At 41.1% G+C, this 13,373-nt stretch overlaps 1 protein-coding gene across 1 annotated transcript in view; it reads right to left on the bottom strand.

Moving 5' to 3' along the window:
• Uimc1 (ubiquitin interaction motif containing 1) overlaps positions 1 to 13,373 on the bottom strand; it is an 86,485-nt gene that overhangs the window by 28,878 nt on the left and 44,234 nt on the right. The window contains exon 10 of the mRNA XM_090325553.1: positions 10,035 to 10,203. Within this exon, the coding sequence (XP_090181679.1) occupies positions 10,035 to 10,203 (169 nt within the window). The remainder of the gene's footprint in view (positions 1 to 10,034; positions 10,204 to 13,373) is intronic.

Here is a 13,373-nt window from a genome sequence, read left to right as displayed (position 1 = left end):
CCTTGGGCTTTCCTCAAGGCTAGCTAGCGCTCTACCATGTTAGCCACAGCACCACTTCTATGTATGTGGTGCTGAGGAATTGAACCCAGGTCTTCGTGACTGCTAGGTAAGCGCTCTACCACTAGGCCAAATTTCCCACCCAGGACAAAACAATTTTTATCGACAAAAAGATAAACATAGCCAGGCGAGGTGGCTCACGGCTGTCATCCTAGCTACTCAGGAGGCTGCGATCTGAGGATCGTGGTTCAAAGCCAGCCCGGGCACATAATTCTGTGAGTCTATTACCTCCAATTAACCACTAGAAAAATCAGATGTGGTGCTGTGGCTCAAGGGCAGGGCCATAGCCTTGAGCTGAAGAGCTCAGAGACAGTGTCCAGGCCCAGAGTTCAAACCCCATGACCAGGGGTTGGGGTGGGGGAAGAAAAACATATATTCAAGAAACAAACAGGCAAAATTTAGAAGTAACTTAATTCAACCACAATTTAGAATAAGACCAGGTCCGTGAGATTTCAGGATGAGTATCTTAGCCTGAGCATCGTCCTTGGGCTTTCTCAAGGCTAGAGCTCTACCACTGGAGCCACAGCACCACTTCTAACTTAGCCTTTATTTTGACTTCAGTTGCAGAGGTTACAGTCCATGGCTGGCCAGCTCCTTTATTTCTGCGTCAAGGATGAGGAGAACATGAGGGCAGAAGGGTGTGTGAGGTGAGCATAGCTGCTCACTGATGGCAGCCAGAAAACACATAGAAACAAGAGGAGCCAGGGACCAGAACAGCCTTGGAAGGCATACTCATAATCAGACCACACCTTGATCCTGTGAGTATCACAAACTGGGCCTACCAGTTGAGGAACAAGTCTTCAACACACAACCCTTGAGAAAGACACTGTATATCCATAGTGTAACAGCTCCAAGTAGTCGACTCAGCAGTCATATCCATTTACCCTTTCTCCTCCTTCCTTCCTAAATCACAGATGTGAGGTCTAAAGAAGTAGCAAATATCAATCAAAAAGTCTTATCCTATAGCCACAGTGAGCTGCTTGCTATTTCCTGTACACCCTTGCCATTTTTCTATTTCTGCCTACTGTTCTGTTCTATGAATGCCCTTCTTTCTCAATGCCTAATCACATTTTCCTGTGAAACAGCATGAGATTTTATTTGTATATCCCTTAGTCCTTGTGACCTTGCATTGCAGTTATTCATGTACACTCTTATCTACCCAATGGAAGCATGATCTCAATGAGATCAAGGCCTGTGCTTGTATATTTCCCCCCCGCCGGCCCCCTAGTCAGTCTGTCTTCAAAATCCATGTTATTTTTTTTTTTATTAAACCTATTCTATTTCACAATTGTTAATGCATCAGTAGCTAGGTGCCAACAGCAATATACTTAATCTAATCATCCTGGGTACCACAAAAGCCACATTAACACAAGCAAGAAGACAGAATAGTTGTACAATTATTTTCAGATTGGCAAATAGAGGGTACATAAAACAGAAAAGGCCAGGGCTGGGAGTTTGGCCTAGTGGTAGAGTGCTTGCCTAAGCATGAAGACCCGGGTTCGATTCCTCGGTACCACATACATAGAAAAAAGTTGGAAGTGGTGCTGAGGCTCAAGTGGTAGAGCTCTAGCCTTGAGAATACTCAAGGACAGTGCTCAGACCCTGAGTCCAAGCCCAGGACTGGCAAAAAAAAAACCAAAAAACAGAAAAGGCCCAACTGTGTCTAATGTGAGAAATGAGTCTTACATGAAGATGTTGAGGTCTTACCAGATCTTTGAAGAATCACCCAAATTAAGCCTACTGTAGGCTCAATTTTTCAGTACCTTCCAGGCATAGATAGAAGAAGGCCTCTACTTCAGACTCACCCACCCACTCATCATTATTCTCCTGGAGTTACCCCTGAAAGGTAAGTACAGCAAGTGGTATCAGGACTAAATCACAACTGCCTATCTAGTGCTAAAGTGTACACAGTTAATGCCTTCAACTTCTCTAATTCTGAGGATCTAGTTCTAACTCATTCTTTCCACTTTGACTCTTATTTTCTGCCTTTCATCTTCCCCTGGCTACCCAGGTGACAGTTTGTCTTTTATGTATCAGCACCAAAGAAATAAAGACCTCAGAAAAACTACAGACAGGGAAAAGTAGACCATAATAATAGCAACTACCATTTACTGTAGTGCTCAGTACTTTATAAAGTGCCTAAAAATCTAATGACAATCCTGATATTATCTGAATGATTTTATAAATGAGGAGCCTGATCCTGGAAGAGGTAACTATTACTTAATTGACAAATACTACAGCTGAAATTTCAGTCCATGTGTGTAGTGTTAAAGCCCAGATTTCTTCCACTCATAGTGCCAAAAATGAAGTGTTCACTCTGTTCTTCTGGCGTTCACTGTAGTCCCCGGCCCAATAATCCACTGTCAGTACAGTAACCAGGGAGATCCTCGGCTTAAATATTCTTTGTTCAGATTCCCCTAATGGCTGTGTCCTTGCTCAGAGAAGAGCCAGTGTCCTTTACCTAATTATTTCTCTGGTCTCCTGGTTTCTCTGTCTTACTCCATCCACTCGAGCTATCCTTTAGCCTGTTCCCACTCCTAGATTTTTGAATTTGCTATTCTCTGTGCCTGCAATATTTTTTTTTTCTCCCCATGCTGAAATTCTCTGTTCAGACGCCATCTTCTCATTGGGGATTTCCTGGCCACCTATTTTAAACTGCTACTTCAATTCACCGTAGCCTCCTCATCTTCTATTTTGCTTCCCCCCAACATCTTGACATGCTGTACATCTGTTTTTTCATTGTCTGCCTACCACTATTAGAATGTGAGCCCATGAGACAATAGGGACTTGATATATATTCTCTTTACTGTTGGTGATTCATAGAAGGTAATAGAAAATATTTATTGAATGGGTTAGTGGGAAGCTTTATTCTTCCTGATAATGTCTGAATAAAAATGATTCCCAGGAAGGAGAGTTGGGGTATTTTTACATTAATATTCCTGTTTTTATTATTATCTTTAAGTAGTTGTAAAAGGGAGTTAACAAAGCAGTCTATACACACATTTTGATCAGTGGCACCCTTTCATCATTCTCACCCATCCCTCCCAATCTACCCCCTTTCCTAACTTCTTAATTTTGTAGGACATACATTTAATTCTTAACTACATTCTGCCCACTCCTCCTTTTCACTGTCTGCTCTTCTCCCCTTGTCCTATCCCCTTCTTCAAGTTTCTATTTCCTGGTGTTTATTTGATTGAACTTCAACTTTGCCAGAAACAAAGTTTAAGGGTATCCTGCTTTAGGTTCCAGTCTAAATCAACTTACCAAATCTTAATCCCTCAATGTTTTAAAAAAATATCTCTCTTTTTTCAGAGTTCTGATTAGCTATATCATTGAGCAAACTGAACAGACAAGCCAACTTAACCAGACTATAGTATTATAATCAAATAAAACTTACAGCAAAGTTAATCAGACACATATTTAATGATATGCATAATTGTTATTGTGCTGCACGGTAACTAGGCATAAATGGGAAACACTTCACGTAAATGACTCTAATTACTATTTCTTTTACAGAGCGAAACCAAGCATGTCTAGGATCAGCTTCAGTGGAAAAGAGAAAGGAGGGGAAAGCTAGGTACTTAAATGGGAGGGAAAACCTCTCCTAGTCTAACCTTTAGGAACTGAGTTCATAGTTCTCAGGCTAGGTTATATGGCTTCAAGAATAACTTTCCCTTCCACAGTAGGGGAAGATTGCTTTCACGAAACATTTAGAAATTAGACTGGGGGTCTGGCCTCTGTCTCCAGCCATAAAGTAGAGGGGAATAAGAAATAGTTCATTGGGGGGGGGGGCGGGTAAAGGGTACCAAGACATGTGAAAGGGTATCAATGTATGTGAATTAATGCACCTTCTATATGGCAAATATCATGTAACCCTTTTATTAATGACAATAAAAAAAGAAATAGTCCATTAACTGTCTTTGACCAAAAAAATGGCCACAATAAAGCTGATAGGGAAAGCAAGTAAAAGAGATTAGATTCAGCCAGAGGCTGGTTAGCTCAGACCTGTAATCTAGCTACCAGTGAGGCTGATATGTGAGTATCAGGGTTTGAAGTCAACCCTGGCAAGAAAGTGTGAGGTTCTTATCTCCAACTAACCACCAAAAAGCTGGAAGTGACGTCATGGTTCAACTGTAGAGTGCCAGGCTTGAGTACAAAAACTAAAGGACAAGGCTGGGAGTTTGGCTTAGCGCTTGCCTAGCATGATAAACACCTGGGTTCAATTCCTTGGTACCACATAGAAGAAAAAGCAGGAAATGGTGCTGTGGCTCAAGTGGTAGAATATTAGGTCTTGAGAAAGCCCAAGAACAGTGAACAGCGCTCAGGCCCTGAGGTCAAGCCCCAGGACTGGCCAAATAAAAAAAAAAAACAACAACAACAACTACAGGACAATGCCCAGGCTCTAAGTTCAAACCCTAGTACTGGTAACCAAAAAATTAAAAACAGATCAGATTTAATGAGGACCAACTATACACACATATGTAACAGGTATTCTCAAAATTCCTCTACTTCACAAGCCTACCCACATCCTCAAACTCTGTTCCCAAGATAACATGAATGAGTAAACTATGGGATGGTTCCAGTGAGAAGTCACTGGTCCACACTCTCATAGGCCCAAGGTTATCAGAGAGGGTGATTTAGGTTATCATAGGACCTACCATGTGGTCAGAGCGAGTGATCTAGGTTACTCTTAGTACTCTAGTACTCTTAGAGGAAGCTGTTAATCTGAAATCATTTCCCTTGCTTCCTTATCTTATTTATACCCACAGGAGGGTAAAAGACCCTCTGCATCCCTGTGAGTTTATCTAGCCATGGCATTAAAAATCCAGCAAAGCACAAGACATCCCCCAAACTCCCTTTGCTTTCTCAGGACTAGTGTTCAGGGCCAGGAGTTTGGCCTAGTGGTAGAGTGCTTGCCTAGCATGCATGAATACCTGGGTTTGATTCCTCGGTACCACATACATAGAAAAAGCCCAAGGACAGGGCTCAGGCCAAGTTCAAGGCCCAGGACTGGCAATAAACAAACAAACAAACAAATAAATAAAAGACCAGCATTCTACCACTTGAGCCACAGCACCACTTCTGGCTTTTTCTGTGTATGTGGTACTCAGTGCATGCTAGTCAAGCACTCCACCACCAAGGCACACCCTGGCCAGATCATTTTGCATCATTTTTGTAATTAATTACTTACTTAAATATTTATTCCCCCGAAAGAAGTACAAGCTCCTTGATGGCAGAAATCTTGTCTTAAACTTCTTTAGTAACCCACAAACAGCTTACCACCACAAGAAGACAAAACAAAACAATGTTCAGTACATATTTGCATAAATTAAAGGTATAGTCTACAAGAATCACTGATAGGAATCTAGTTCTAGGTAGATAAGATGGCATCGAAAAGAATGTAATATTCTAAATGGTATAAAGCAAAGGTTTTGTGTTTAAAAGTCACAATGACTATCATTCAGGATACAGAGGTCTGAGATATTAGGATCGGAACTATAAAACATATGATACCAAGAACTGTAGGACTACCCATTATAACAGAAAACACATTTACATCTATAACATCTGAAATCCACAAAATCCTAAATGCAAATCCATTACAGCTTCATTAGACAAGGTCATTCACTGCTGGACCTGGACTCCATAGAAGAAAGAATAAAGAGAACCAGAATGCATGACGGTGGTAGCACGTTCTCAGTATACTTGCCAACAGATAGTGTCAGTTTAACAAGTTTGAGGAGAACAATCTGATTCTGACAACATATGCTTATATCTAGTCTGAGAAAATTCAGAAGCAAATGCATATTATTTCAATAGCAACTATTTGGGGCTGTGAGTTTCTGAACTACATTCTAGTAAGAAACAGCTCAAAAGCAAGTTATCATGTACCTGAAAGTTATCTGACAAAAACAAATAACAAAGCTTCCTGTTTAGGTACAAACAAGCATAGTTCAGTATGGGAGATGTCAAAACGAGTTATCCTGTGTCACTTCTTACCTATTAATTCTGCCCTCAAAGAGGTCAACCACTTCTACAATTCAAAGGGGCATTCAGCTTTTAGAACTCATTTATTTCTGGACCTAAGGGCTGAAAATGACTCAGATGACTAATGCCAGCTGTGTAAGTATGCTTGGTGAGGTAGTCTCTTCTCTCTCTGGTCAAATGCTCAGTCTCCAATTCTTTTAGTCACTGGAATTCTCAACAGGAAAAAACAGACTAATGAGTGATGTCAAAATAAAACTGCATCTAAGCTGGGCACCAGTGACTCATATCTATAATCCTAGCTATTCAGGAAGATGAGACCTGGAGGAGTCTGGTTCAAAGCCAGCTCTAGTAGAAAATCTGAGATACTATCTCAAATTAATCAGCAAAATGCAGGACTGGAGGCATGACTCTACTGGTAGAGTACCAGCCATGAGAGAGCAAACCAAGTAAGTGTGCAAGGTCCCAAGCTAAAGATTTGATATTGGCACAAAAAACTGCTGGTCTAGCCAGGCTTGGTGGCTCACACCTGTAATCCCAGCTCTTGGGGATATGAACATAGGGAAGAATGAGATCCAAGGCTAGTTCAGAAAAAAGGCAGACATAATATAAAACCTAAAGGTAGGCATGTTGGCTCATATCTGTAATCCTAGCTAACTGGGAGGTAAAGACTGAAAAGAGAAGTTCAAGGTGAACCTGGACAAAAAAGTTCCTGAGAACCCCATTTCAACCAGTAAAAAGCAGGGTATTGTGGCGTGTGCCTATGCAAGGAGCTTAAATAAAGAGGATCACAGCTCAGAGCTGTCCAGGAATAAATATGAGCCAGACCCCCAAAACAATGTCTAAAGCAAAGAGGGTGAAGGTATGGCTCAAGTGGCAGAGCTCCTGCTAGATAAACACCAAGATCCTAGACTCAAATACTAGGACAACTGCCAAAACAAAAACAAATAAACAGGGGATGGGGGGAGGGAAAGGGGATATCAAGGTTCAAGAAGTAAAGCACCCTTATATTAATTACAATAAAAATATATAGTAAAGAAATCTATAGTTGTAACATCACTAAGTGATACAAAGTTATTATTTTGGTTATGCATTTGAATCACTTTCTGCTATTAAGACAAATATATTCTCTTCATCATTTTTTAATATAAAAAATAAAGTAGCTCTTCATTGAACTGGCATAGCTCAAAAAAAAAAAAAAAAAGAAGTAAAGCACTACCTGATGTAACTGTAACCCCTCTATATGTTACCTGACAATAAAATATAATCAAAAAAAATAAAAGAATGCAGACCTTCAATACTCTCAAATATATTGAATTGATTATCAGATTTAGGTCGTCAATTTTTATTCTATTTTTCTAAAAAAATGTAATGCTAAAGTACATGTAGTGGCTTATGCCTAATCCTAACTACTCAAGAGACTGAGATCTGAGGACTCCAGTTTGAAACCAGCCCAGACTAAAAAGTCCCTGTGAGTCTCTTATTTCCAATTAACCACTAGAAAACAGGAAGTGGTTCTGTGGCTCCAAGTGGTAGAATGCTAGCCTTGAGCAAAAGGGCTCAGGGACAGCACCCAGGCCCTGAGTTCAAGCTCTACAATAAAATAGACAAAAAAAAAAAAAAAGAGCCCCAGGACAGTGCCCAGACCCTAAACCCAAAACCTCAGGACAGGCACAGGAAAAGAAAAATTCTATGTATTAGACGCTTTTTTGGGGGGGGGGAGGGACCGTCCTAGGGCTTGAATTCAAGGCCTGGGCACTGTCCACGGACACTTTTTGCCCAAGGCTAGTGCCCTGTCACTTAAGCCACAGCACCACTTCTGGCACATACACTTTCTGTGTATGTGGCACCAAGAAATTGAACCCAGGGCTTTGTGCATGCTACGCAAGCACTCAACCACTAGGCCAAATTCCTAGCCCCTGATCATTTTGCTTTAGTTATTTTATGCTTCTACCCAAGGATGGCCTCAAACCTTGATCCTCCTGAATGTATCTCTTATGTAGGTAGGATTATAGCATGCAACACACCATGCCTGGCTCTGGCAATTTTAACCTAAACAAATTCACAACTACCAATTGCATATATAAATACATTTAAATTATGGAAATTAAGCAGCACTAGAATGTTTTAAGACTTCTAACTATCTAAGAGCTACATGTAGCATGCTGGACCACAGTGGACTAGCTATAATGACACTATTATATTTAGAGGTTAAAATCATAGACAGAAGGCAGGATCCGGGTGGGAGTCAAGGATGTGATTAGCAAGCTTTTCTTGGTCAGTATCATATAGTGGTACCAAATAAACCAATAGGGTAGTTCAGCAGAGACATGTAGGACATGAATATAAACTAGGAATATTTTTCAGTTACTATCTATGGGTAAAATTTCTACTAAAGTAAAACCACAAGAAACCCAGGGCTGGGAACTCACACCTATAATCCTAGCTACTCAGGAGGCTAAGATCTGGAGGACTGATTTAAAACCAAGCCCAGGCAGAAAAGTCTGAGAGATTCCATCTACAATAACAAGCAAAAAGCCAGGCTAGAGACATGGCTCAAGTGACGGGCATCCGCTGATTAAGCAAACTGAGCAAGTGTGAAGCTCTAAGTTCAAACCTTGCTATTGGTTTTAAAAAATCAAGCAAACAAGCCCTAGTGCCTCATGCTACTCAGGAAGCTGAGATCTGAGGATCACAGTTCAAAGCCAGCCCAAGGAAGAAAGTCCATAGACTCTTATCTTTAACCACCAGAAAACTAGAAGTGGTGCTGTGGCTCAAGTGTTAGAGCACTAGCCTTGAGCTGAAGAGCTCAGGGACAGTGCCCAGGCCCAGAGTTCAAGCCCACAAACGAGCAAAAAAAAAAAGAAGTTACCTTTAATGGCAAACAAATCTAGACCTTAGTCTCAATATTTGAATAAGTTGAAATTTAAGCCACACTGCATTGTACTGGCTTTGGCAGTCCTATAGCAATGAGTAAGTTAAACCATAAGTTAAACCGTAAGCCAGGTTTTGATGATCTACAGTCTACACCTTTAATCCTAGCTACTGAGGAGACAGATCTGAATACTACCACTCAGAACCAGCCAGAGCAGACAAATTCTCAAGGCTCTTGTTTCTAATTAACTAGCAAAAATGTGGAACTGGAAGTGTGGCCAAGTGGCAGAGCATCAGCCATGAACAGAAAAGGCCAAGCAACAGTGCAAAGCCCTAAGTTCAAGCATCACACACATACATGAGCGCACATGCATGCATGCACACATACATTCCCCTTCTCCTGAGACACACACAAGTAGGTAGTACATCTACTAGAAGTAATAAAAGAACACAGGTAGTTCTGTGTGCTGGTAGCTCATGCCTGTCATTCTAGCTACTTAGGAGGTTGAGATCTGAGGCTCGAGGTTCACAGCCAGCCCTGGGCAGGAAAAGTCTGTGAGATTCCTATTTCTAAAGCTAAGTGGTAGATTGCTGGTCTTGAGCAGACCAGCTCAGGGATAGCACTCAGGCCCTGAATTCAAGTCCCAGGACTGACACACAAAAAAACAACAAACCCACACAAAGAACACTGGACAGAAACCAGTAAGCCAGACATGATGGTGCCTGCTTGTCATTCCAACAACTTGGAAGGCTGAGTCTGGAAAGATTTCATTTAAGATAAAAGTCTTTCATTTAAGATAAAAACTTCTTTTCAGCAAACAAATTGAATGTTACAGTAGATACTTACAATCCCAGTATAGTAGAAAGAATGTGGTCGAGGGCAGCCTTGAGCAAAAACTACAACCTCCTGTCTAAAAAACTATCTAAAACAAAAGAGCACCAGGATATAGCTCAAGTAGTAGAGTGTCTGGTTATAAAGTACAAGGCTCTGTATTCAAATCTTAGGAAAAAGAAAAAAGCAAAACAAACTTCTAGCTTTGAAGAAAGATTTTTGTTTCTCCTCCATTATATTGTATAGGATTACAAACTGCCACTCAAGAAAGTATGAATCTGCTTACCTGGTAAGTTATTACCTTTTTCTTCATCTACCAGACCATTGCAGTACATGGCATGCTGTTCAATCTTCGAGCGAGGGAAGCTGCGGTCACACAGTGGGCAGGACACTTGGTTATTAGATGAGAAGGCAGGAGCAGGTATCTTCTTCTTGGCATTGTCCCTATTATGAACCTGAACAATATGGGAAATGCCGTTTTAGCTTATAAAATATCTTTACTCCCACGAACTACAGGAGGCTCCACTTCATATTTCAATTACTTCTAAAGATATAAACCAATGAGTCAAACTTAGAACTAGGGAATAGGAGCTACTTGCACTTGTGATTTGTTCAGTGCTTCCCAACTATAGTAGACCCTTGGAATCTGTGGACCTCTGTCCCAAGAACACTACAGAAGACAAACTGTGCATGTTCCGTGCTGCACTGTGGATGTGAGACTCATTTTCATCAACAGTTAAATTAAGCACAATAACCCTTACCTTACTTTTTGGTTACCATGTCCTTTTGGGGAATTTTATCTTCACAAAATAAAGGGAGGAAATACTTAGCAGATCACACAACAATTGAAGCAGAGCTGATAAACACAGGGATTGTGTGAGAGCTTCTCTACATTCACTGAGCTGTGTAATGTACTCCTAACACTCAGAATTAATGGCTTTGTTTCTGAAATTTCTTTTGAATATATGTATGCATGTACGTATGGAGGTATGTACTACGCAATTGGTGGTGTGGGGATTTGAACTTAAAGAGTTTTGTGCTTGTTAGGCAGATGCTCTATATCTGAGCCAACTCCTACACAGACCTTTCTTACTTATTTTGGGGATAAGATCTTGACTTTATGCCTGGGCTGGCTTGGACTACGATCCTACATTTTGTTTGCTGCCTAAGTAGTTGGAATGAGAGACATATGCCACCATGACTAAGTATCCTCCCATTGGCTCACATGGGCTGGAAGTTTGGCCTAGTGGTAGAGTGCTTGCCTAGCATGCACAAAGACCCAGGTTTGATTCCTCAGTACCACATACACAGAAAAAAGCTGGAAGAGGTGCTTTGGCTCAAGTGGTAGAGCTCTAGCCCTGAGTTCAAGCTCCAGGACTGGCAAAAAAAAAAAAAAAAAAAAAGGCTCGGCTCAGAAGTGCAAACCACTGGTACTTGGCCTTACTGAATTTTGTCTGCACTTGGTCAAAACTGTATGTGACAATCTTCAAATAAGGTGAGCAATGTATACTAAACACCATGCATTCACTTAACCAAAGCCTGACAAAGGTATTGACATATCCTTTTCCATATGAGAAAAGTATTATTCAAAACAGGAAGGCAATTTGCACCGTCACAAATAAGTGGCAGGTTGATATTCAAACCAAGGGCTATCTGGTTCCAAAACCTGAGAGCATGACCCCTCTACCTGCAGAGGCAATTCTCATTGCCTAAGTACATTTGTACTCATTTCACACTTTGTGTAGCAGCAGTTATCTTTTTTAAGGGGGTGGGGGGGAGGATTTCCCTGGGGCTTGAAATCAGGGCCTATAGACACTGTACCTGAACTTCTTTTGCTCAAGGCTGGCATTCTACCACTTGAGCTACACCTCTACTTCTGCCTTTTTGCTGGTTAACTAGAGATAAGTCTCATGGACTTTTCTACCAAGGTTGGCTTCGAATCACAATCCTCATCTCAGATTACTGAATAGCAAGGATCACAGTGTAAACCACCAGTGCCCAACAATAGCACCATTTTTTTTTTTTTTTGCCAGTCCTGGGCTTGAGCTCAGGGCCTGAGCCCTGTCCTTGGACTTTCTCAAGGTTAGAGCTCTACCACTTGAGCCTCAGCACCACTTCCAGCTTTTTTCTATGTATGTGGTACTGAGGAATCGAACCCGGGTCTTCATGCATGCTAGGCAAGCACTTTAACCACTAGGCCAAACTCTCGGCCCCAATAGCACCATCTTTAAAGACCGTTTCAGTCTTACAATAAAACCATGATTAGTGTGAGTTTAAAACATAAAAAAATTTAAAACAAAAGAGCTTAAAGTCAAAACAAGCAGGACTTAAGACAAGTCTGTGTTTAGACCAAAGAGACATAACCCCTGTGTTTTATTTGTGACTTTTTGGATTGAAAGAGGAAACAAGACCCAAATATTGAAAGGTCCAAAGAAAAGCCATTAGTTAAGACAATCAATTCTCCAAAGCCACTCCTCAGTCTTTCCTCTGTTGTTCCTCTCAGCAATGTTTTGCAGTCATCATTTTTCCTGTGTCTCTCCCAGAGGAATTTCATGTCACTTGTCCAGGTCAGTCAGAGCCAAGAGCTCTACAGTGATGAATGCAGCGGAGTGTGTGAACACTGCAGCACTCCTGCTAACACATGCTTCAAAGGACAGTACGTCCTACCCAATCAACGTGGAACTACTCTGCTTTCACTTAGTGCAAGGAGCACTTGTGCTGTCATTTCACGTTTTACAGGGGGAAAAAAAAGCCCTGTTCCGGTACAAAGGCAAACCGCCAAAATTACAATAGGTATACAAGTGAATTTCTCTGTTAATTGGGGATATTGTTTTGTTTGTTGTTTTGGTAGGTTTAGGTCATCCCTAAAATCTACTGAGCCTGCAGAGATGGTAAGAGGTCATCTAAATAAATACTGAGGCTGGTGCCAGTGGCTCATGCCAATAATCCTAGCTATTCAGTAGGCTGAGATCTGATGACTGCACTTCAAAGCCAGCCCAGGCAGGAGAAGTCTAAAAGACTCTTATCTCCAATGAACCACAAAAAGCTGGAAAAAGAGCTGTGGTTTAAGTGGTAGTATACTAGCTTTACGCAGCAAAGCTCAGGGACAGTGTAAGGGGCCCTGAGTTCAAGCCCCAGGAATGGCATACACCAAAACAAAGAAATAAATAAATACTGAGTCAGTTTCTACAAGTCCCAGAAAATACCCTGTTTTTAACACAATTCCTTTTTTCTAAAAAGACACAATAGAAACAGGAGAAAGGAACTGGCAACGTTGAGTTCTTGCCTATACCAAGCTCTGTCAAATGTTTTCCATATCTATCCCTTATAACAACCTATAGTAGAGGCATCACTAGCTCTAGTATTGCAAAGATAAAGTAACCTGCGGAGGGACATCTGGGTTGGTTCCATATCTTTGCTATGGTAAATAGTGCTGCAATGAACATTGGGCTTATAGATTTACTATGTTCTTGTTTCTGGACATTTGGGTAAATGCCAAGTGGTGGAATTGCTGGGTCATAGGGGAGTTCTGTGTTTAGTCTTTTGAGGAACTGCCATACTGCTTTCCATAGTGGTTGAACGAGTTTATACTCCCACCAACAGAGTAGTAGTGAGTGGATCGACA

Source organism: Megascapheus bottae, chromosome 38, assembly GCF_031878675.1.
Source record: "Megascapheus bottae isolate mThoBot1 chromosome 38, mThoBot2.hap1, whole genome shotgun sequence".
NCBI lineage: Eukaryota > Metazoa > Chordata > Mammalia > Rodentia > Geomyidae > Megascapheus > Megascapheus bottae.
Note: the sequence above shows the minus strand (reverse complement) of the source record. Positions and strands in the feature narration are given on the sequence as shown.